Below are 24,014 nucleotides of genomic sequence, written 5' to 3' on the forward strand. Positions count from 1 at the left end.
CCTGCCCACACCCCTGCAGCCCAAAGCTCCAGTGCCTGCCAGCTCTTGGCACTGTGATGACAGCAGCCCCTGCACGGAGAAACCCCTCAGAAACCCCCAGAAAGGAGGCAGCAGCTTGATCAGAGAGGGATGGAGCAGCTCTGCTGGGGGGGAAGCCTGAGAGAACTGGGATTGTTCAGCCAGGAGAGGAGAAGCTTCAGGGTGACCTCACTGTGGCCTTCCAGTGCCTGAAGGAGCCACAGGAGAGATGGAGAGACAGTTTCCAAGGGATGGAGTAAGAGGACAAGGGGGAATGGCTTCCCAGTGCCAGAGAGCAGGGGTAGATGGGATACTGGGAGGGAATTCTGTATGAGGACATACCTGGCACAGTTTGCCCTGAGAAACTGTCCCATCCCTGCCTGTTCAGGGGCTTGGACAGGGTTTGGAGCAACCTGGGACAGTGGATTGTGTCCCTGCCCATGGCAGGGGGTGGAATGGATGTTTAAGGTCCCTTTGAACCCAAACCAGTCTATGGCTTCATCAAAGCACAAAGAACAGCCCTGCTCAGGTGTCCTCACTGCGGCCACTGTTGGATCTCGAGCGCTTTCATCGCACCACGAGCAGGAGTCAGTGAGGTCCAGCCCAGGGGAACAGGGGCAGATCCCAGAGGGGAGCTGGAGTCTGGAGCACAGGCAGCTCAGGGAGGGGAAACTCCAAACAAGGATGCTGAAATTGAGGAAGAAGCCTGCTTGCAGCCCTGACATGACAGGGGTGATGGCAGCACGAGGCAGGAGCTGGGCTGGAAATGAGGGTCCCAGGCAGGAGCCCTCACACAGAAGACACACACAGGGTGCTGGCAGGTCTGGCCACCTGTAAAATGGGTACTGCTACATCCACACCTTGATATAAAACTCACCTCCAATCATTCAGACTGAGAACTGTTATTAATTGTAATTATCACTGCTGTTACAACCTCCTGTCATCTACCAGCACTTCAACCCAGCTGTGCTGCAGAACCGTGCTCACTGTGGCTGTATGAGCATTCAGAAATTCTGCGACAAAACTTCCAGGTTTCTAACGTATTGAGAATTTCCTCAGCTATTCAAATGGCATTTCCTTCTAGTTACAGAAAAGACCCCTTCTAATGAAGCTTTCCAAAGCACTGCAATTGGAAGAAAACCTAAGGAACTATGAAGGGAAGACTGAGCAAATTCTAATTATCTTTTGAAGGGTACACTACCATGCACACAAAAATGGATTTAAATGCATTACAGACCTTAAAACGTGTAATGGATGCATTGCTAGCCTATTACATGCAGTTCATTGTGCAAAGGTTTTTGGTTGTATGTTTTGTGCAGTGGGCTGTAAAAGTTGCTTAACAGAAGAAAATACATTTGATTAAAAATTTACATCAGAAGAATGTAACAGGGTTTTTTTTTTCCTCTGCTATTTTATCTGCCACTGACTATTCCCATTAGTATTCAGTTCTTCTCAGTCTCACAAGAACAAGCAAAAAATGACTAAAGATGGAAAAGTTTGAGGTCTACATCTCAATCCATATTAAAGACAAAGCTGTCCAGAAGCTGGCTCCAGGTGAAAAAAAAAAAATGCACATATTCCTGTGTTTAAGTGGGAGGACCCTAAAGTGTCACTGAGATGCTTAAATAGTTCTGCTCCAGTGGCTCCCTTTGTGAGAGATATCAAGGGGAAGGTGGGTGGTGTTTGGACTTCCTGAGTCCCACGGGGCTCCCAGCACCTGCCCGGGCAGGAGCAGCCCTTGAGTCACCCCGACACACAGCATGCAACCACTGCCCCTCAGCAAGGAACAAAAAGCCCTTTACACCTCTACCATATTCCCAGGAAAGCCTCAAGAACTTACAGGCCCTTGCTGATAAACATTTAGAGCAAAAAGCAAACAGCAAAGGTTCAATCTGCAGCACGGAAAGAAATCAGGAAGATTTTACAGCTTAGTTAAACACCCTTAACCAAAACCACACAGGAACCGGTCCAGCTACCAAGACTTGGCAGAATTAAGAAAGATCCATTTATATCAAAATAAATAAGCAATAGATAAATACAGCAAAAGAAATAAATAAGTACTTCAGTCAGTTCTGCAGCCCAGGAGCAAAACAAAGTCGAGGGGCTGGCTCTTCTTGAGGAGCCAACCTCCCACCCCTCTGGGGCTGGAGACTGAACAGGGATGGAATTCCTTCCTCTGCCTTCCTCTGCCAGCCTCTCTCTGGGCTTACCAGGCCATGGAGACACAAACCTGTGTTTGCTGCTGCTGCTGCTCCAGCCCAACCCAGCCCGTGAGGCTGAAGGAGATAAAAACCTCCCCAGCCCCACTGCCAGCCCAGGGCACAGCACAGCGGCTGGGCAGGCTGCAGCCACCACTGGCAGGCTCCTTGTGTTCACTCAAAGGCCAAAATGCAATCATGAAAGGCCAAAACAAGAAGAAAGGCAGCTCTGTGTGGAAGGGCTTAGTGGCACTCACAGGGGCACAGGACCAAGCCAGGCAGGGGAAGAGCTGAGGCTCCGGAGGCACAAGGGCACATTTGGATCAGAGATTAGGACAAAATTGCTCCCTGTGAGGTGGTGAGACCCTGGCACAGGTGCCCAGAGAATCTGTGGCTGCCCCTGGATCCCTGGCAGTGCCCAAGGCCAGGCTGGACACTGGGGCTTGGAGCAGCCTGGGACAGTGGAAGGTGTCCCTGCCATGGCAGGGGATGGCACTGGGTGATTTTTAAAAACCTTTCCAAACCAAACCATTTTATGATTTTTTGATCTGTAGTAATTTCTATTTACAAGTAAATTAAATCCCTACATCTGTTTTCCTTGATTACACCCAATCTCTGTTCACAAGAATATAAAATGACAAATCTCACTCATTTCCCTAAAATGCTGTCAGTCACGGTTGCAATAGGATTTTAGAAATGCAAACTTGTACTATTCATAGGCAGGAAAGGCAAAATTAAAGAATCTTAGGAGCTAAAAGTGATAAAAATAGTAAACCAGGTGTCTGTGCTGAGTAATTCAGGACAGCACAACCCTTTGCTGATCATCCCCATCGGTTCAGGGAGTAACATCTGATTTCACACCTGCAGAAATCCTTCTATGAGGCAAGGAGGAAAAGAAGTAGCGAAGATAAATAAATATAATCTGCACAATTATCTACAGCAAACACTTTTGGTGAAGAAGCAGGTGGGTTCCCACCTCTGAGGCACGGGTGGTTTGAGTGCCAGTGGAACAGGGAGCTGCTTTGGGAGCAGCCTGGCTGACTCCCTGCACTCCTCCCATGCTTCTGGGCACAGCTCTGGCCCAGAAAGTCATCCACACAGAGTTATCCCTGACTCCAGCCAGCCAGGGGGCTGGTTTCTGGGAGGGTTCATCATTCCAGGGAAAATGAATGTGCTGGGGAGCTCAGGTCATCAGGCTGATTTATCATCTCAGCTGTCAGGCTCTTCAGAGCACTGTATTATGCAAACACTGTGCACATTTCAGTATCTGGACTTATGGAAAGGTGTTCCCTTCCCCAGCAAGGGGAGGAAATGGTTTGGGATGAAAAACCTTCTTGTGGGAAGTGGGAGGGAGAAAGAAGTTGTGCCACACAGGAGATAAATAACCAAATCTTTGTCAAACTACTGCTAAAAGGGACAAGACAAATAACGAGCAGAGTCAGGGATGAAAAAACCCTAAATCTTCTAAAAATACAGCCAACTCATGAATTTCCAGCTGCAGAGCAGCCCTTTCAAGTCACAGCTCTCAGTGCTTGTCGAGAGAGATGCTTCCTGCCTGGATCCCCCGCAAGAGCAGCACGGTCTAATGGAAGTCACATTTGATGTGCTCTGTGCTGCTCAGCACAGAGTGGCTGAATTACCGGGTGCAGACCTCATCATACTCTTAAAAAGTAATTTGGAACCAGGGCTTTGATTTAGATGGGCTTTATCCTTTACTTTCAAAGTACAACTGGTAATAATGTAGTCTGTGAGTTTAACATTTGAAACAGGGGTTCCATTTACCTCTTTGTACTTACTGGAGGAAAATGACTGTAATTGAAATCTTTCTGCTGGAAATGAAGCCCTTCTAACATTCAAAGTGGCTGCTTGTCCTTCAGGCTTTTTATTTTAGCTGTCAAAACTGTAAACTGCCTTTCAGAGTAGTGAGAGTCTTACAAGAGAGGATGAAATGAATGTACCCTGGATCTAGGTAGTAGGTGTTTTAATCTAATTTTCTGGCTAGAAATACAGCACTTCTCTCCCTTGGGCACTGCTGAGAACAGGAAAATTAAGCTTCACTTCAGTTCAGCAATATCTATCAATGAACCTCAAACAAGGGACAGGACTTTTCAAGGACAAAGCAAAACCTTTCAAGTCCTCCATTTTCATCCATAAGCTCCCTCAGATCCAGGCAGCAACACGTGAAGCCAGACTGCCCACTCACGCTGCCTCCCTCCACACGTCTCCCACACTTTCTAGAATTTCACAGATTTTTTCCAAGAGCTTGCCTTTTTTCTTTCCCCCTTCAGATTAAACTGATTTCCTGGTGTCAGCAATATTATTCACATGAAGCCTTTGAATCTTAATTTCGGTGTAAATGCACACAGACTGAATATGGGTATTGTGTCCAAATGGCTCGTGGCCAAATGACCTTATATTAAATCTTTGAAAGGGTAAACATAAAAACTTCGGGGTTTGTCCTGTAGGTTTGTTTCATTCTGTATTACAGAATGTTAGCAATTAACGTGATAATAGACTCAAGATGAAGTTGTGGAGATTTCTACTTTAGTTAGTTTTATTATCTGGTTATTTTAATCACAACTCAGAATGTGCTGCTAGGAAAAGGTTTTATTGTGCTTGTCTACACAACCTTAAAAAAACCTGCTTGGATGACTTGAGCAAACTAACACACCAAAGTACATCAATTCAACCAATGTTTCCAGTTCCAACATGTCATTAGGATAAAAGGTGACCATTTTTCAGGCTTTGTGTTGCAGCCACAGATGCATGACCACTTCATACCAGTACAAACCAGCCTCTGAGCAAGCAGGCAAATGACATGAATGAACTGATTAAGAGCTGTCAAAAGTCCCAGGTGGATGTGATCAGTTTGGAAGCTCTCAGAAGAGGTTGAACTGTGAGGGCTCAGGCCCTGGGGCTCAGGCCACTTCCATCTGCACACTTCAGTTTAGGTCTCTCTGTAGATAACTCAGCCACGATGAGCAGCACTCAAACACAACCAATGGGACATTTTATGGCAGGAAAGCACAGTGGTGCCAAGAGAATAAAACAATCTATATGGGAAGCAAGACTGTGCAATATACAAGCTTCCTGCAGTTACCTCTGACATGTATAAAAATATATACACTTAAACAAAGTGGGGTCTTCAGACAGCAACATCTTCTGAAGTAAACCAAAAGAAAAAAAAATATTTGTGATGGCCAGAGGCAAGGACGTCAACTTCAGCAAAGCCAGCCAACCAGTAAAAATGTCAATGAACTTCTTTTCAAGAGAATTAAGAGGCAGCAGTGCAATGTCAGCACACACAGGAAGAGCAGCTCCAGTTCTGATTAACTGAGATACTGCACTGACGGGAGGGCACAGACCCAACCTCTTCCTAACCTAAAATGACCTCCCTTAAACAGAGATTATATAACACTTCCACATGAGGAGAGCAAACTTAAATTAATTTGGGTTTCACAGGCTGCTGCCAGAAGAGACATCACTGTCCTTTCTGCTCATCCAGGTGCACCCCACAGGGCCGTACCCTCACGGTGAACTGGGACACACTGGCCTGCCTGGAAACAAAGCCAGCACCAAAAGGGGAATAAAACCAGCTCAGGTGGAGGTGGGAGCAGCTCCCCGTGTGGCTGCACAGGCACCTCTGCTGACAGTGCCCAGCTGGGAGTGCAGCACTGGCTCCTGCAGCAGCCCACGCTTGTGTCAGCCGAAGAGGAGAAACTGCATCTCCAAGGGAGATTTTAAATCCATTTACACAAACTGCTGTAAAAAGCTGGTTTGAGAATTTCAAAGGTTCTTCAGCTTAGCTCACATAAACCCAATTTCTAAGACCATGACAACACGGAGGAGCTGCAAAAGAATTTGACCTAATTTTTTAAGCCAGTTTGGTTACACTACTGCAGAAACACTTGTTTCATGGAGTGTGTACCCAGAGTGTCCAGCCAGAGAACTGCAGCAGTTTAATAAATTCAGCGTCAATTCACACCTAAGCCACACTAGCACAACTTTCACAGGCAGAAAGACTGGAGCTAAAGCAGAAGAATCCAAACTCCAGCTGCAACAAGAACATTGACACAAAATCCTGCGTTCAGCAAGGGGGTACAGCCCTCCCACATAGCCAACTCCAAAATTTCTCAGGAGCCTTCCGTTAGAAAACCCTCACTTCAACACAAAGGGTTAACACACAAGAAATCCAGTGAAGGACCAGGCATGCACCTCAGTTTTGGCCTTCCTGTGTGTGTGCATTATGGTTTGGGGCTCTTTTCCCCCAACAGATGAACAGACTTGGCACCTGCCCTGGTGGATCGGAAGAAAGTCTTGTAAGGCACAAGTAACTGTAAGTATACAGATTAAATGGGTTTCCTGGATTTCATCCATGTTCAAATTTCCCAGGTTGTAGGTCTCGAAAATATCTGTCTCTGACAAAACTGGTATGACAGGTTATGTAACACTCCACAGAATCAGCCGGTGACAGCAGAGCAGGAACATTATCTGCTCTGCTCAGGGACTCCAGGGCTTTCTGGATCTACTGCAAGGGGTGTCAAAAAGGGAAAAAAAAAAAAAGGAACTGAATCACAAAATGTAAAGGAAAAAGAAATCCCCATGCATTTTAAATAGCCAGCCTCACCTACTGACAAATAACTGATGATTGCCTTAGATTATTTCCAGGAAGTTCCATATGCTAAATATGTTGAGGTGATTTGTTTAATTAGATGTTTATAGGTCTGATATAATTTCAAAGAACACAGAATTATTGTAGAGAAACATCAAGAACATAGTAACTGCCTAATACAGTGGATTTTGCAGCCTTTTTAAGACTGCCCAAACCAAACGAAATGGAACAGTTACATCTGAGACTGTTACATGTGCTATTTGCAGCCTGGGGTAAATGATAGGACAATCTTGTTAAATGAAAGATATATGCTTTTTGTTAAATGAAATATATATGCTTTCACTGCGTGCAGTGTAACTTGAGGCACAAAGACAGGAAATAAATCAATGTGTGACTATTTGTCAGAATAGAGAATTTCAGACTAACTGCACATGCATGGGTTTTCCCTCTGTTCTAAGAAGAGCAAGTTGCTAACTGCTCAAGGATTTTAGGGAACAGACAGCAAGGCTGCTTAGTATTTTCATTAAAAGTTGTCTTGCTTTTTTCCCTATTTTGCTGGATCAAGGAAAGAGCAAATCTACATCCACATTCTGCCTGCACCTCAGCACTACTGGAAATCGGATCAGCCTCTAACCTGGGGCAGGAAACCCTCCAGAAGATCTCCAGTGAAAATGCAGGTCCCTGGGCAATCTTGGTCCACCCTCTCTCCCCATCCCTGCCCCTCTGCTTCCCCCAGGAAGATGATCCGGGTACCAAAGCACGGGCGAGATAAAGTGGAAGCTTTAAGTGTAAGAGGAAAATCCACAGAAAACTCTCTGTTCTGTGCAATGGGAAATACAGCAAACTCCACAGTAAACCCCACACTAAAGAGTCCTGAATACATCTTGCTACTTTTTGATCAATAAAACTTCTTTCTTCCAGTAATAATTATGGACAATTAAACACTTAGCTACTAAAGGAGAAGAAACAACTGACCCTCCCTGCAGAAGCAGGTCACAACTCATACTGGGCTCTATAGAACCAGAAATATTCCTCTCTTTCAAGCTCCACATGAGGGAAACACTCACATCTCTATTTTTTTTTTCCTTGATACGGCACGGGAGGAATCAGATCTGGGCTTTCTTCCTCCACCTGCACCACGCTGAAGTTGCTGCCACATCTGCAGCCGGCTTCATTCAGCTCTGGGCACAGCCTTATCTATGGAGCCACAGGAAAAAGCAATTCCCGGTGACACTTCCAGGGGCACAGCCTTATCCGTGGAGCCACCGGAAAAAGCAATTCCCGGTGACACTTCCAGGGGCACAGCCTTATCCATGGAGCCCCGGGAAAAGCAATTGCCGGTGACACTTCCAGGGGAAGGGGAGCAGCTGAGCCCCGGCAGTGCCCGGGAAGGGCTGCAGCAGAGGCTGGACTTACCTTCTCGGCATGCTTGAACTTGACGTAGAACCAACTCGACTTGATCATGGTGTCCCCTGGTGCGCTCGGAGCACGCCAGGAGAGCGCTGTCCGGCCGGGAGAGGAGCAGCGCTGCCGCCGGCGCTCTGCCCGGGGAGCGCAGCGCTCGGCTCGGGGGCAGCAACGCCCAAGGGACGGGCGGGGATGAAGGCGCTGTGCCGCCGAGTGTCCCTCCTGCCCGTGTCCCTCCTTGCTGCCCGTGTCCCTCCTTGCTGCCAGCCCGGCGCTCACGGGGACCCCGCCGCCTCCATCACGACTGGCACATGTCAGTAAAGCCAGGAGGCTGGCTCCGGCGCTGGCAGCCGCCCAGGACCGTGACCTCCCCCAGTGAGATGAATAATGAATTCCAGCACTTCCCTCCAGACACGGATTAACACCTGGCTAAACATTATTCTGACAATGAGCTCGGCCACCGCCAGAGCCCCGCAGCCCGCGTTAACCCCTCGCTCGCCCACCAGGCAGGGCGGGGATGCTTCGGAGGCTGTCCCGCCATGCCCTCCCCCACCCAAAGCAAGATTACAGCACTATATATAGTTTAGAAACAATAAAGCCTCTTAGGCATAAAGCAAATAACTCCTTTCGGATTCGGCAGCTGCAGTAACGCTGCCGTGGGAGCAGAGCTAGTCCTCAGCAGCCAGACTCGCTCCTGGATCCCCCTTTCTCAGTGTCCCCCTACAACACCCTTGGTAAGATGTGATGCTGTCAGGCTCATGCTTTAAAATAGCATCTGTAAAGACATCTGTAAGGAATAAAACCCACAAACCCCAAACCCAACAGAACAACCCCCACCACCAAATTAAGCTAATGCACAGAAAATCCCGGGAAGTCACTGGGCAGTGTTTGTTCTCCTGTCTGTTCAGAAACACTTCGCAATGCTCTGGCTCAGCTTTGAGACACATTGATCTGGCTGCAAACCTCCCAGCCCCGTGCATCCACGGAGCAGTGAATATCTAGTTACAAACTAAAAGGTGGATATAATCAGCCTCCTGTGTTTCCACTGTACGCAGCCAGAGCTATCTGGCCCAGCATCCTGTGCCCAAACACTTCACGATGCTCAAGGAAACAATGTCAGGAATCTCGAGTCCAAAGATGTGCCCTCAGTAACACAAATAATAACACAGATGGACATGAATTTGTCACACAGGCACCTGAACCTCTTCACGGTTCCATACAATGAGGAGTGAAGTTCAGATTTTCATTACAGAAGTAAAAATGTCACCTCAATTTTCTGCTTTACACAGCTCTCTGGTTATTAAGTGGAAGTCTCACAGTATCCTATCCCAACAAAAGAGGATAATTTGCTTCTCATCATCTTCAGATCATGACTTCATAGATTTTCTTGTCTCCCTTATATCACCTCCCAGACTATTCAATTTCTCCTTGTTGGTAGGCTGTGCATGTCTCCACAGATCCTTTTCATCGCTCCCTGTACCTTTCCTAGGTCTAGGTATCTTTCTTATGGGCAGAGTGAGATGGAATAAATACATTTACCACTGACTTACCATCTCCTACTATATGTGCACACAAGAGATATAAAGCAGATGAAACAGACCCTGAAACCTAGTCTGTCAGTATTACTCACCTTAAAAGTGCTGTCAGTGCTGATAACAGTGTCAGTGCATTATCTGGAAGTGGTGCCTTTGACAATCTGGCTACTCATTCACCTGCCAACACAGGTTCTTGGAACTTTTCATAAACTAGGACTTACACCAGGGATCCAAACCCCAATACTGACCAATAATGGTTAATATTTAGGAGGAGCTGAGGCTGCTCAGTCCTGAGACCCCTTCCCTGCACACTCACACTGTGTTTGGTCCCTGCTTTTCCCTGCTCAGACAGGGAATTGGGAATTGGAAGCCCTTTCCAAGCCTCCTCACTGCAGTCAGCTGGGCTGGTTCAAATCCTGGCCATCCATGGCCGTAGCTGTCAGAAATTACTTCTCATTCATGCCACAGAAAAATATTCCCACTCTCCCTTTAACTCTGCATTCCTGTGGGAGAATTAACCTATGCCAAAAGGGTGGTAAAATACCCCCGGCAATTTTTTGGAACTGGAGATGTTAAAAATGGATGAGAAGGTCTGCTATAGTGAGCAGCATAAAAAGAAAATTATAACACTGTTTTTTTTATCAGCACCTCCTATTTCTTGCACCTCAAAAGCTGCTTTTTGAAGTAGCAAATGAACAGATCCGGCTGTGGATTTGATTGAGATGGGGTCAGTGCAAGAGGCTCGCTTCCTCCCCAGCTGCCGCTGTTCCTCCAGTCCCTGCGGCAGGGCTGTGCAGGCAGCACACGGAGCACAGCCGTGCTGCCAGAGCCAGAGCCCCGCACGGCCAGCGCTGTCCCCGCTGTCCCCACAGCCAGCACTGTCCCCACGGCCAGCACTGTCCCCACAGCCAGCACTGTCCCCACTGTCCCCGCTGTCCCCACTGTCCCCGCTGTCCCCACTGTCCTCACGGCCAGCACTGTCCCCGCTGTCCCCGCTGTCCCCACAGCCAGCGCTGTCCCCACTGTCCCCACTGTCCCCGCTGTCCCCACGGCCAGCGCTGTCCCCACTGTCCCCACTGTCCCCACTGTCCCCACGGCCAGCACTGTCCCCGCTGTCCCCACAGCCAGCACTGTCCCCACGGCCAGCACTGTCCCCACAGCCAGCACTGTCCCCACTGTCCCCGCTGTCCCCACTGTCCCCGCTGTCCCCACTGTTCCCATGGCCAGCACTGTCCCCACTGTCCCCACTGTCCCCACTGTCCCCACGGCCAGCGCTGTCCCCACTGTCCCCGCGGCTAGCACTGTCCCCACTGTCCCCGCTGTCCCCACAGCCAGCGCTGTCCCCACTGTCCCCACTGTCCCCGCTGTCCCCACAGCCAGCGCTGTCCCCACTGTCCCCACTGTCCCCGCTGTCCCCACGGCCAGCGCTGTCCCCACTGTCCCGGAGCGATGCGGAGCTGTGCCCGCACTCCCCGCGGGCCCGGGCCAGGAGCGGAGGGCGCAGCCGGCGCCGTACCAAGCACAAACAGCTGTGCCTCGCAGCAATTACCAGGCCCTGGATGTTTTCCACTGGTTCATTAGCATCTGGCAGGACCGAAAGTTCCAGGGTCACAAAACACAGAGCTATTATTTCATCGCAGGGAAATGCACAGCGACATCCCTGGAGAGCTGTCCTTTTGGAATCAAAGGACAAGTGCAGCGCAGGGAAGGGACACGCGGCAATCTGCAGCCATCGCATCCCCCAGGCGGGCAGGGACCAGCCCGTCGTGCCACAGATTGTTCACTTTGTGCTGCGCTGCTGAAAGCCCCCGCCTCAGCATCCCGCAGCAGCCCCCGGCAGCAGCCGCGGAGCCGGTGATTCCTTACAGCAGCGACAGCTCTGTGCCTCTGCACACACACACAGTAACACCAGCTGAACTTTTCAGCACTTCATTCATCTTTGCAGGAGGACAAAACGCACCATTTATTCTCAAACCTGCGGCGTCAGCACCTTCTCGGAGCTGTGTTTGGCTCTCCTGTGTAACAGAGCCATAGTCTTTCTGGTGCCCGGTACAACAGCCTCACTGCTGTTGGCCAATTCACTCCCCAGGGACGTGATGCTGCACCAACACCTCAGCAGATGGGGATCCGCCCCTGAAAGTGCTGCACGCTCCTCCAAAACCCTGTTAGCCCTTTCAGTCACCCCTCAACAACATCAAATGACATACTGCTCCTAGTCTGAGTTTGTACGGCCAAAATCCCAACTTGTTTTCATACGACCCCAAAAAGGCAACCATGCTTAGGGCAGAATATTCACAATCCTCCCAGAATAATCACACTTTGATTATTCAGCAGGTTTTGCCATACTCTAGCAAACCATTTCAACTGTGAGACAGTGTAGAAAAGAATTGAAATAACCTCCTTTTTAACAGACCATTGGTTCTAAGCCTTTTATTACACCCTAATGTATATTTAGATATCGATCCACGTTCATTTCAATTATTCCCCATGACAAAGCTGATCACACACTAATGCAATGTGCAGTGTAACAGTGAATATTGGGCTGGGTTTTAAGTCTCCTAACAGCAGTGGATACCTCCTCCTCTTCTCTCTGCATTTGGGTTTGTTAAAAAGTCAAACTAACCCCTTGGTGCCACAATGGAGCAGGGGGAAGAGCAAACCAGGCACTATTTCACCTATTTTCACTATTTCCTGAGGCAGCAGAAATGCCTTGAAGAACCCCCTTGCCCAGCAGAGCCAATCCTGGAGGAAGCTAAAGAACCCTGACCCTTGTGCCAAGAAAAACCCAATCTCTGTGTCTGTGCAGGGGGACTAAAGCTAAAGCAAGATGGAGCATTTGCAGCAGGGACTACATCCAAGATGAATTACAGCCATTCCTGTGTTCTTGGCACTACGAGAGCAGAAAATCATCTCCCTCCCTATTACCATAATAGCTTTCACACTTCCCAACCAGCAGAGTGAAGTGTGGGGATGCTGGAAGAAAAAGCACATAAACAACAAACAGAAAGTTTAGCTAAATAGGAAGATCCCATCTCCAGAAAATGTTTACAGTAATTTTTATAATTAGCCTGTAGGGAGAGGAAAAAAAAAAGAGAGGAAATAAAGGCAATTTGGAATAAGTATAAATAAAAAGGATTTAGAAATGTTTTTCACAGTTCAGAATGGCTCCTAATGTAGCAGCCAAAGCAGGGATCCCTGGGAGATTAAATGAAGCTGAGAGCAAAGCTTGTTGGATCTGCAAGCCTACTAAGAGAGAAAGTTTTTCCCAAAGTCAGAGAACTGTGGAGTAACCTGGATTCTACAAATGAGGTACAAATGCTGAAGCTCCTGCCTGCCTCTGAACATGCTGAGCACTCCCCCAGCTCTAAACTAGCAAACACCCAGATTCCACAGCAGCCTTTCTGCTTTAACCCAGAATCACACCAGCTTTGTGTTCCAGCACTTTACATCCTAGAAGGCTTCCCAGGGCACGGGCAGTGAGGGAAGGCTCAGGCTGCCCAAACTCAAACAAATCAGTGGCTACATCTCAGAAGCAGCAGAGCAAATGAGGCATCCAGAGTCTCCCCAGACCTTTGTGGGTCACAGGGAGCTCCACAGGGAACTCTCATCTTCCAGGCTAATAGAGAGCACACTGGGATTTGCTGTCTCGTTATTAACATGGTAACAATCCCATCTTGTATCTCAGGACCCCGCTCGCCCATCAACACCATCTGCTCCTTCATCCTGAGTGCCGCCGAGTAATCCCATCCCCAACATGCTGCTGTCAGTTCAGGCTTGGGTGCACGTCTGCACAGAAACTCTCCAGGTCACTGCTCTGAACCCAGCGTGGGCTGGCAGGATTTGGGAGCTCTCCTGCCTCCACTCCCACTGAGAGCAGGCACAGCATGGGCTGCATCCTGTGTCTGCTGTTCCTGGCACGGCACCGTTTCAGCCCAGGAGACCAACACCACCACCGGAGTCACCCTTTACAGAAAGGTTTGGGGATTTTTTTCTTCCCGGTGACTAAGAAGTGCAAGTGACATTTTGCCTGGCAGCTCTAAGCCCTGTCAGGTCTGTCAGCGCTGGAAGGTCTTACAGCTGCCTTTCCCTGGAATAGGATAAAGCCTAATAAGTCAGGCCACCTGACTCAAAGAGAAAGAGTACAGATTAACGTGAGAAAACCAGTCTGAAGCACTTTATCTCCCCCAGCAAAGTGCCAGTCTGTAATGAGTTACAGGGGTAACCCACCTGGGGCACATGCTCAGCTTTCCAAGTGAAATGATGGCTGTGAGGCACAACCACAGACCCCTGAAGGATTCAAAGACACCTCAAGGCAGTCCACAGAGGACAAGAAACAGGCATTTGCTAGTGGTTTACAACCTGCAAGAGACAGACTGGGACAGGAGCAGGACAGCCCATGAGCCTGGCACACAAGAGCTGGGCTCATGATGGCTCACAATCTGCTACTTCTGCCACACTGAGTTAGCTCAGGGTGCGGTAAGGAGAGCTGCTGATGGTATATGATGTATATGGAACTGTGCCAGGAAGTCATGTGTGACTATCTGCAGCAGTGGGAGGCAAAGGTGGCTTAAAATGTCTTTTTGACCTCTCTGAAAAAGAAGGTGCTGTGCCATAATCTGTAATTTAAAAAACAATAATTGCCAGCTGGACAAAATCGCTTCTGATATTAAGAGATCAAATGATGCTTTTGTAATCCTACACAATAGTTCTGCATTTTCTTCCCTGGCCTTCTGGTTTCTAGAGCTCCAGCACCGTTTGGACAGAGGTTTATTACCTTGTGAAAAAAAAGTCACTTCTGAGACAACACCAGAACTCAAAAGTATTTGAAATGACAGGATTCTCAAATGCAGAAAGCAGTGATTTCTGTGACCCTCTGTCATTTCCTCCTACTGAACACAGCTCTACAATACACTACAGAGCTGTGAGTATGGATCTCCCTGATTTACACAAGGAGCAGGGATGAGGGGGCAATACATCCAGTGGGGAACGGGGGCAGAGAAATCCCTGATAAAACCGAACCTTTGCATGTCATGTATGCATTAACATTGGAGCACTAACACAAGTTCCCTTTGAATATGAAAAGGGATTAGATGGCAGGGCACTAATGCCCACAGCTAAATCAAGCTCTGTTCAGCAAAACGTTTGACACTAAAAATCCCCAGCAGCACAGACCAGGCTGCAGTGCCAATGGCTCCTGCACCAGCCACGGGCACAGGGCAATTTACACCTCAGCCATGAGTGCTGTAATCTGTTTAAACCCACCAAGGCACGAGGCTGGGCACAAGGACAGTGACCAAGGACCAAGGAAGGAGTTACACAGAGCTCTGGGGTCCCTGCAGCCATGCCCAGCACCCAAACAGGTCTCAGATCCCAACCCCAGCCGCCCTGGGCAGCCAACTCAGGTCCTCACCACCAGCATAATGACCTATAAAACCAAGGCCACCTTGGGTTCAAATGATCCAAAACGCCTTTTGTGCCACACAAAACAGGAAATCCAGCTCGGTGCAGGAAGACAGAGCAAAGAAACAACCAGTATCTCCCCAGACATGGAGCAACACATTCCAGCTCCCAGCAGCAAACACCCTGGAAGGTCCTTGCTGAGGCTGGGCAGGCCCATCACCCCAATCTCTGGGAAGCTCCAAAGCTCCTCACACCAGGCCTGGATGAGCTCTGAGGATGCTCTGGACTCACCAAGCAGAAAAAACACCCTGAAGAGGCAGCCTGGGGCCCAGAGCACACGTGTTCACACATGTGCATGGACACCCAGCCAACACACAGCCGGGCCACTGGCACTCACACTGTCCTGTCATTTTCAGAATAATTCTTGTGAAGTTTCCCTTTAAAAATGAGACTTTGTTCTTTAATGTTCATTGACTTCTACTTCCCTTCCCACACACAAGGCATTATTTACTCTACAGTGGCTCGGTGCATCAATTATGGTAATAGTTTGTGAATAACATTTGCATTATGGGAAAATGAGCCTGGTTATTTAGCACTAGCCGAACCATCCCTCTGGAAAATTGTCACAAACATATGTATCATATGCCTCCACTTAAACAGATCTGTAATTACTCTAGTTTATTAAAAAGAGCCAGCACTTTTCTCTCTCTCTCTCTCTCTTTTTTTTATTTTATTCCTAGATCTTCTCTCTGAGAGCAGACAAACATCTAGAGAGCCCTTTCCCTTACTCAGCCAAAGGTAAAGGCTAATGGCTGCTGCTACCGTGTCCTCTTACTTTACACTCAGATGTTAGAGGTGAAAAGCATCTTCTACATTAGTTTACTCTAATGCAGAAAGTGTGGCTCAGTAATTGTGCCGTTTGATTAATGCTCCGTTTCAGTCCCTTTGGCTAAATTCCAGACTCAGTTCAACTACTGTAAATTCAGATTAACATCTGTATTACATCAGCACCCAGGGCTCATATTCCACGGGCAGGACTGCCTGGTGCAAGGCACCGAGCACGGAGAGCACCACAGTCTGCACCTCCTCCAGAGCAATTGCTCAGCTCCTTACAGAGTTTAAAGTAGCAAAGAAGGCATTACACCTTGTGTAATGTGTCCTTGAGTACCTGCCTCAAGGCTTGTCAACTTTTTCAAGCAGCTGAGAAAAGCTAGGAAATGTAATTCAAACAGAGGTTGTTCCAAAAAACTCCACAAAAGCGCCCCAGCAAAATGAACAGGTTTGTACATTGAGGACCTGTACTACCCAAATTCACAGCATTTCTAACACTCAGACTGCAAAATTCTGGCAAATAAGCAGTTCTGTTAGTGCATAGCAGCTGTTGGCTTGCTTTCTCAGCGCCCACTGTCAACTCAGGTATATTTGGAGAAGTTAATCAAGGCTTCAGGCTTTTTTAGAGCACCAGGGCTTTCCACAGAGCACCAAGTGCTGTCTTTGTACATAAGAAATGCACAAAACTGCCCCTTTGCATGGAAAGGGAGAGCAACACAGCCAGAATGATCCCAGCAAACGGACCTGGCTTCCAAGGTCACAAACTGTAATGTGGACAAGAAAAGCTGTTGATGCCATCAGATCTCCACAGGCAACTCCACAATCAGAACTGAACTTCCATAAGGACAGTACAGCACAAAGAGACTTAAAACAAGCCAGGTCCCAGTGGGAAGGGCGTGGCCCAGACAGTGTAACACAGTGGTACCTGAGATGATGCATCCTGTGCTGGCACTGCTCTGGGCCAGCAGCACCTCCCCAGGCCCCTGGGCAGAGCCTGGTCCAGGCCAGGAATGAGATGGGACAGTTGTTGCTATTTAACAGTTCTTTCATGGCCCATGACTTGGTGATGTCAGGCCAACTCAAAGTTCCCAGCCAAGAAATCATCCTAATGAGCCATCTCAAAAAGCAGTTGAAGGTTCCATAGGCTATTGACATAAACTGCAGCCTTGTTATGCAGCCAGATGTAAAAACAAAATAACAATGTTGGCCAAGCTTGGTTTGCTCTGCCTCTGTAACACCTTCCCCCTGAGCTCTGTCTACACGAGCAGTATCAAACCTCCTTTACACCAGCACAGAACACCAAATGGTTTTTCCCCTCTTGTGACAAAATTGAAACTGGTCTCACTCTGCACCAGCACATGGTGTGTGTGCATTTGGAAATTGCTCTAATGCCTATATTTCCAGATCTGGTATGAAAATACAGCAAAAGCTCCACAGCAAAAGCTCCAGCAGTGGCACAGTGGCACCAAGTGCTGTGTGCTGCACCTCGCACACAGGATTTTCCAAGATAGGTGAGGATGGAGGTATAAAGCAGAAATTGGTTATTCCTGTGGCACACTTGAGATTTAAGTATTAGCTTGTATTGAAGCTCTTGATCTAACCAAGTGCTATTATAAAATGCACAATCAAGCCCAAAACCTCACCCCCATCCTATCTAGGCAATGCTACACTCACCAAGCAATTCCAAACCCCACCAAACCTTTTCCCTCTGCTCTGGCCGACTGAGCAGCTCAGCACCATGTTTGCCACAGGGCTCAAATCAGTGCTTTGTGTCCTGCCTCAGCAGGAGAGGTGTGCTTGTTTTAACAGCAAAGGGAACAGGTTGGCAGTGCTTGACAAGTCTGAATCAAAGTGTCTGCAAATAGAATGGCAAAGGTCAGAGTGATGCTGCGAGCTGGCACTGCAGCAATGTGCCACGAGCTCTGTCTCTGCTGGAAAAACCTTCAGCTCTTGTCTTCAGCACTCTCTCCTGCTACACATTTCTCTTCCCCATCCTAAGAGAGGAAAGATTAAAACAGACATGTAAAAAGGATGAGGAAAAGAACACTGCAGAATAGTCCCCTCCCTCATTTTAATTATTGATGCAGACAGCCTAAGCAATCTGTAAGCCATATACATAATGTATTTACTTGAAAATCCCAGCAAATCCACACGGTATTACAGAACAAACTACAAGCTGATCTGGGAGCACTGTCTTAAGAACTGGGTAAGCTGTCTCCATGTACTCAAAAATCTGTTTGACAAACGGAAAGATTAGATTAATGTTAATAATGCTAACGTGCTCAGCAGCACTCCCTGCCCCAGTAACAGGGTTTGGGTGCCCGGGGTCTTGTCTTTCATCCACACCAGATCAGTCTGTGCAGCAAACACTGCTTGTTTAGAATGACAAAGGCAAGACTGGCTCACATTGTTGAAATCCCCCCTCCCCATTTGATTATACACCCCAGCAGTAATGTTTAGGGATCAGCCAGAAAGCAGCAGATGTTTTACATACCAAAAGACCATGTTAAAGGAAAAAAAAAATCACTTATTGAAACAGCTGCTTCTAGGTTTGGGGCTAAGGAGGGTGGATGGGGTAAAAGGGAAACGGAGGCAAAGAATCAGACTTCAGCTTGAATTGGGTGAGAGACACTGTGTCCCCCTCTGCTCTGTCACTGCCTGGAACTACCTGGACAAGAAACACATTCATTAAAAATAACATTCCCTGAAAAGCTGAACAGACAGTGTAAGCAGCAGCAGGCAGCAGTTCACTACAGCATGAAAATGCAGAATCTGTAGCTCATTGAGCCATTCACTGTTTTAATTCCTGAGTTTCATCTCGCTCCATGAGAGGCTCTGGACAGCAAAGCTTTCTGCATCTACACCACACATCACTGCAACGAGCTTGTGTGCCACAGCGGTGAGGAGGGCACAGCATGGGCACTGCCACTGCCACCCCACAGCTCTGGGAGGTGACACGGAGAGCCCACGGCCAGGCTGAGCCCTGCAGGTCCCAGAGAGCCCCAGCACCACCTTCTCACATCCCAGATGCTGCAAGACCCCTGCGGCAGAGCAGAGCCTGTTTGCAATTTTCTTCTCAACCACCAGTATGAAAACACAAACCTTCAGACAAACGGATCCTTCACTTCCTCCTTGCTGCTTTTAGTGGTTTCTTTAATCTTTTAAGCTTCTGGGTCTAATCCAGCAGCTGCCATCAAAGGTACTTATACAACTGCAGGGGAGGGAGGAGGGAAGGAATGGGATACACCAAATCATGAAACACATTTGCTGAGCAGACTCTTTGTTCTTAGCACGAGTGCCTTTGGAAGGTATCTGTTCACAGCCCAGACACATTTATGTACATCTACCTGTGATGTCCTCTACTGCCTTATCTACAAAAACATGCTATAGAGAAATGCTCCCAAATGAATCAGATGACACATCTCAGCTGGCACCCTGCAGCACAGCGTGGGCAATGAAATGGGGGATCTCTGCAGCAAGGAGCTCAAGCATGAATATGCTATAGGCAGACAGCTCCCAAGATGACAAATGCTGCTCTTTTCTGAAACCTGAAAATATTTAATGGTGTTCTTTACGGAAGGCTCCAGTGAGCACGCAGTGACTTTGTTCCCATTTCAACAACAGCAGAAAGCACATTTCAGATCTCCTGGCAGAAAAGTTTAACACACGGTCTGAGAGCATAGAAAAAGTTCAAAATCCCTTAACAAAGAGAACCAAAAACCGTCAAGATTTCATTATTAAAAACAAACACCCCCAAAGGACTCTTGTATTGAGCACCAGGATCTTGCAATTTCTGCAGGAAGCCAACAGTTGTCTTGTGTGCTAAACCCCATGTTTAAAGGGGCTAGAGTGTTCAAGAGGCACCAGGGGGACAAATTCCAGTTAAGGTTGTGCTTTTCCTCCTGCTGTTCCTAGGACACAGCACACACAAATGCTCTGTTCATGCTGTGAAATGAATTTGCTGGTGCATCCTTCTCTTTGAGCAAAATCTCATCCCCCAGCATACTGACATCTATGCTAAGTTTCTAAGAATAGCCTGTCCTTCTTACATAAACATGACATAAAGGAATTAGGTGACAGCTGACCAAAAGCATCCCTTTAAAAGGCAAACTCTGCTGAGCACCAAATGCAAGCAGCACTTATAAGCCGACAAGCCTTTCTGTATTAATTGAAGACAGAATAAAGCTTCTAGATGGAGTCTCAGTTTGCCTGGAAAGGAAAGGTATTTCCTCTACACACTGACTCAATTACCCCTATTCCCACTTATTTATAAGTTAACGACTTTTCCAATGGATTTCTGCTCCAGGAAAAGATCTGCCAGAAGCACCTTTTCAGGTGCAGGTCCCACAGGAGCTCTGTGATTCCCACTGCGATGAAGAACTTCGTCATTCAGGCAGAGGGACCATTCAAGCTTTAAAACCTCACTTAGAGTTTTCTAGAAGGAAAAGCTTCCAGAATTTCCAGTGTTTTTACACTACATGACAGCTATCCAAATACAAACCAGAGCAGTATTAACTTCTTGCATCTGCAGGCATTCTGAATAATTCTTCAGTGTCTCAAAGCTTATCCCTCCTAGCAACAAGATGAACTTCACCAGAACCAAATCAGCAATGCACAGGAAAGTTAATATGCAAATGAGTCTGTAGGGGAAAAAAATAGTTTTAGCATAACCTGGCTAATCCCTAAACCTCAGGGAACTGAATAATATATGAATTATTAGATCAGGATCCGTCTCTATGCCAGTGCAGATTACGTCAAGGAGGTGGAGGGCACCAGGCTGCCAGGAGGTCCCTGTTGCAGGATGGAAAGAGAATTAAATAATCATTTCAGAGATGTACAACTGAGAAAGCCAACACCAACCATCCCTGACGGCAGCCAGGAGGAGCCTTGTGCCATTTGCTGTCGAGTCAGGCAGGGAAGCACAAACCTCAGCTGCTGGGGCTGGAGCCAGTGAGGCGCTGCCTGTGCCCCCACACCCTCTGAAATCCTGCTCTGGCTCTCGATGACAGCTCACAGGGATCCATTCCACCCCGGGGGTCCCCCGCAGATGTCCCCACGGGCACACAGGGCTGTCACCAGGGATGCCCATGGCTCCCCAGGGAGCCTCCTGAGCGTGTTTTCCCTGGCAGCTGTCACAGTGCAATTGAGCTCTGCATTAGAAGCCAGCGCTATGCTGAGGACAACTGAGCATTTGTAGGTTCAAGCAATTCTCTGTTGATGCCAGTAGCACTCTCCCTGTTGCCAGGTAACAGGGCTGTGGCAGGATTTCCCCCTGCTAATGCATAGCCTGCTGTGATGGCCTGGCCAACCCCACACCTCCTGCCCTGCTCCAGGTCGTGTTTAACCCTTCACTGAAATTTAAACAGCATTGACAAACAGACTGAGATATCTCCTGGCTAAAGAGGTATCTAGGCCACATTAGTAGAAAAAACTAGTTGGCAAGCCCCTGCAGAGAGCAATTAATTTACCTGGGTGTTCAACACACAGGTCACCCTCCCCTGCCAGCACATGCTTGCAGACAGAGACTGGACCAGATGGCATCCTCCATCCTCTGTCCTCCATCCTCTGCCCTCCATATTCCATCCTCTGTCCTCCATCCTCTATCCTGCATCCTCCATCCTGGTTTTGGTCTCCCAGCCAGCACCCTCCTCCTCCTCACTGCCATTTACACAGGACACAAAGTACAGGACACAAATAATGAGCAGCTAAGCCAACAGCTACATGGCCATCTGAGGGCATGACCCCAAATGCTCAGTGTTAGGGATAAATATCTCTCAGTGAAAGTAAGGCATGGGAACAGGATGTTTTCCCATCCTCAGTCACGCTGCCAGAGTTCTTACTCATCTGCAGAATTTCCTACATTTTCCCCATTCCTGAAATTCAACAACACCCAGCTTGTCTTGTGAAAGATGTTGTATCTACTGATACCAGAATCAGGTTTTGATGAAGCCAGGATTTATAGTAACTACACCTTTTAAAGTATCTTTGGAGCTTTGTTTCTCACATGTGCTATTCCTGCAAGTGTTGAAGCCTTCAAAACTTCTACAGAGGCTCCCACTTTCCTCAGATAGTACAAACTCTGTGCCAAGGAACTAAACTTCTTTTTCCATGTAGCAGAGCAAATACCAGCCCTGGTGGGTATTATAATCGGTAGTTCCTAGCTCTGGCCCACAACAGCCAATGCAGCAGCAAGCTTTGGTATTATTTTTTTCCATAATAGAACACATTTTACATCCCAAAAAATGGAATTCAGAAAAAGGATTGATGTGTTTCAATCTCACTACAGACATCTGAGTCTTCTTCAGCCACCCAGCCCTGAGAAGCAGGAGGGCAAAGTGCTCCTCACAAATGACTCTTGTTTCCCCTCTGAATGTTTTTATTTATTGGCCTCAGCACTGGTGCAAAGCACATGGGAGAGATGGCCCAAAGGAATGGGACAACATCCCCATATAAGCTGCTGCTAATAAAAGCAGCATTCAACAGTATTGCCACTTGCTGGTCACATTTTCCAAGGAGAAAGGCAAGAAAAGAGGACCAGCATTATGTGTGTGTTCAGGCTGTGTGACACACAGCTTCACACCAATTCTGAAAGGAGCTCTGACAATCAGGCCCTTTGTGAAGCACAACATATTTTGGGTACATCTACACACTTGATCCACAGCACATATTGTACTGAACAAACAAATTCTACCAGTCAGCTGTGAAGTCCAATACGAAAATTACTGAATTACAGCTCCCATTAAGAAAGAACTAACGAGTCCTCTCGCACCTTACCCAGCAGGACTGCAGAGCTCAAGTTGAATTAAAAAACCAGCAAGGTAAATTACTGGAGATGAACTTTCAAGCTAAATGAAAGAAAAATAAACCCTTTTCTGATATAATTTCCTCCTTTTCTATCTCCTTTTTATACACTTATGCACTGATGGATTTTAGCCAGATAAGAAAGATGATCTAGGTCAATGCTTCTCCACTCTTTTTCCACTGAAGAACCAAGCTGTTTTGGAGGGGTAAAAGTAAAATCTGAGTCCATGTTATGTTCCACATTCTCCCTCCAGCTGGGAAGAAAAGGCTGCTACTGGGGCACCTATTGTTTCTTTAAACAGAACCATATTGCTTTATTTATATAATAACAACCTTAGTGTTAGAAATTGGTATATTTTCATTAGGCACCACTAGCAAGCATATGCACATAGCAACATTTCCTCAGGAATGTGTCCAACTGCACAGGGGTGAGGGTGTTTACACTCTTTTTTTTTTTTTTTTTTTTTCCTAAATTAGTTCTTTTGTGGAGCCTCTCTGTTGGCTTAGAAACCCTAGTTTGAACTAGTTTGAACAAAGCTACTCTAGTAGAAAACAGACCAGGAACCAGAAACTCTTTTGTTATAGTCATGCCTAAGTTTCCCCAGCTCTAAGCCTTCGTTTTGCTCCACTTTCATTTTATTGTCTGCTTTGACCATTAGTGTTTGCTGTGCTCTGAAATGCCCAGAAATCAAAGCCTGATTTTGGGCAGCTGGAGATTCCCATCATCTGGCCCAGGTGACTGCCTCAGACACCTCAGGACACACACACAGAGGCTCTCAAAGAAACGGATCTTCTATCTCAGTTTTCACTGTCTATATGGTCTCTACAAATGTCTGGTGAATCATGACTTTGGCTTCCATTTGGAGTAGAGAGGGAAGCAGCACCCTGAGGACCCTGTGCTGCTCAGAGCCTCATTCCTGCTCCTCACAGCCCCAGCCATCACACGTGGGGAGTGACGCAGGCACAGGGTTGCTGGTCCCAGCACAAGCAGCTGGGGCTCCTAAAGAACATTGAGGGGTTAGAAAAGCAGGAGGAGGCCAGATGAATCAGTTCCACTAGCTCAGCATGCCCCACAGGAAGAACCGGGGGGTGATCCCTCAGACTCCTGTTTGCATTAGCAAAGTAAGTGAACACACACGTCCCCTCCAGCAGCTTGAGCTGGCTCCCCACGGACCAGAGCAGGGCATGGGGATTGGCTTATCCAGCTCTGCC

General features: G+C 47.6%; 1 protein-coding gene across 5 annotated transcripts in view; it reads right to left on the minus strand.

The window, feature by feature from the left end:
- Positions 1 to 24,014, minus strand: part of AUTS2 (activator of transcription and developmental regulator AUTS2) — a 774,170-nt gene that overhangs the window by 510,704 nt on the left and 239,452 nt on the right. Inside the window, exon 1 of one of the 5 annotated variants that reach the window (XM_066333141.1) lies at positions 8,245 to 8,326. The exons of the other annotated variants lie outside the window; for them this stretch is intronic. Within the exon in view, the coding sequence (XP_066189238.1) occupies positions 8,245 to 8,292 (48 nt within the window). The 5' untranslated portion in view covers positions 8,293 to 8,326. Of the gene's footprint in view, positions 1 to 8,244; positions 8,327 to 24,014 lie in introns of those variants that run through there. 5 annotated transcript variants of the gene reach the window in all.

This window comes from Sylvia atricapilla, chromosome 20 (assembly GCF_009819655.1).
Source record: "Sylvia atricapilla isolate bSylAtr1 chromosome 20, bSylAtr1.pri, whole genome shotgun sequence".
In the NCBI taxonomy this organism is placed as follows: Eukaryota; Metazoa; Chordata; class Aves; order Passeriformes; family Sylviidae; genus Sylvia; species Sylvia atricapilla.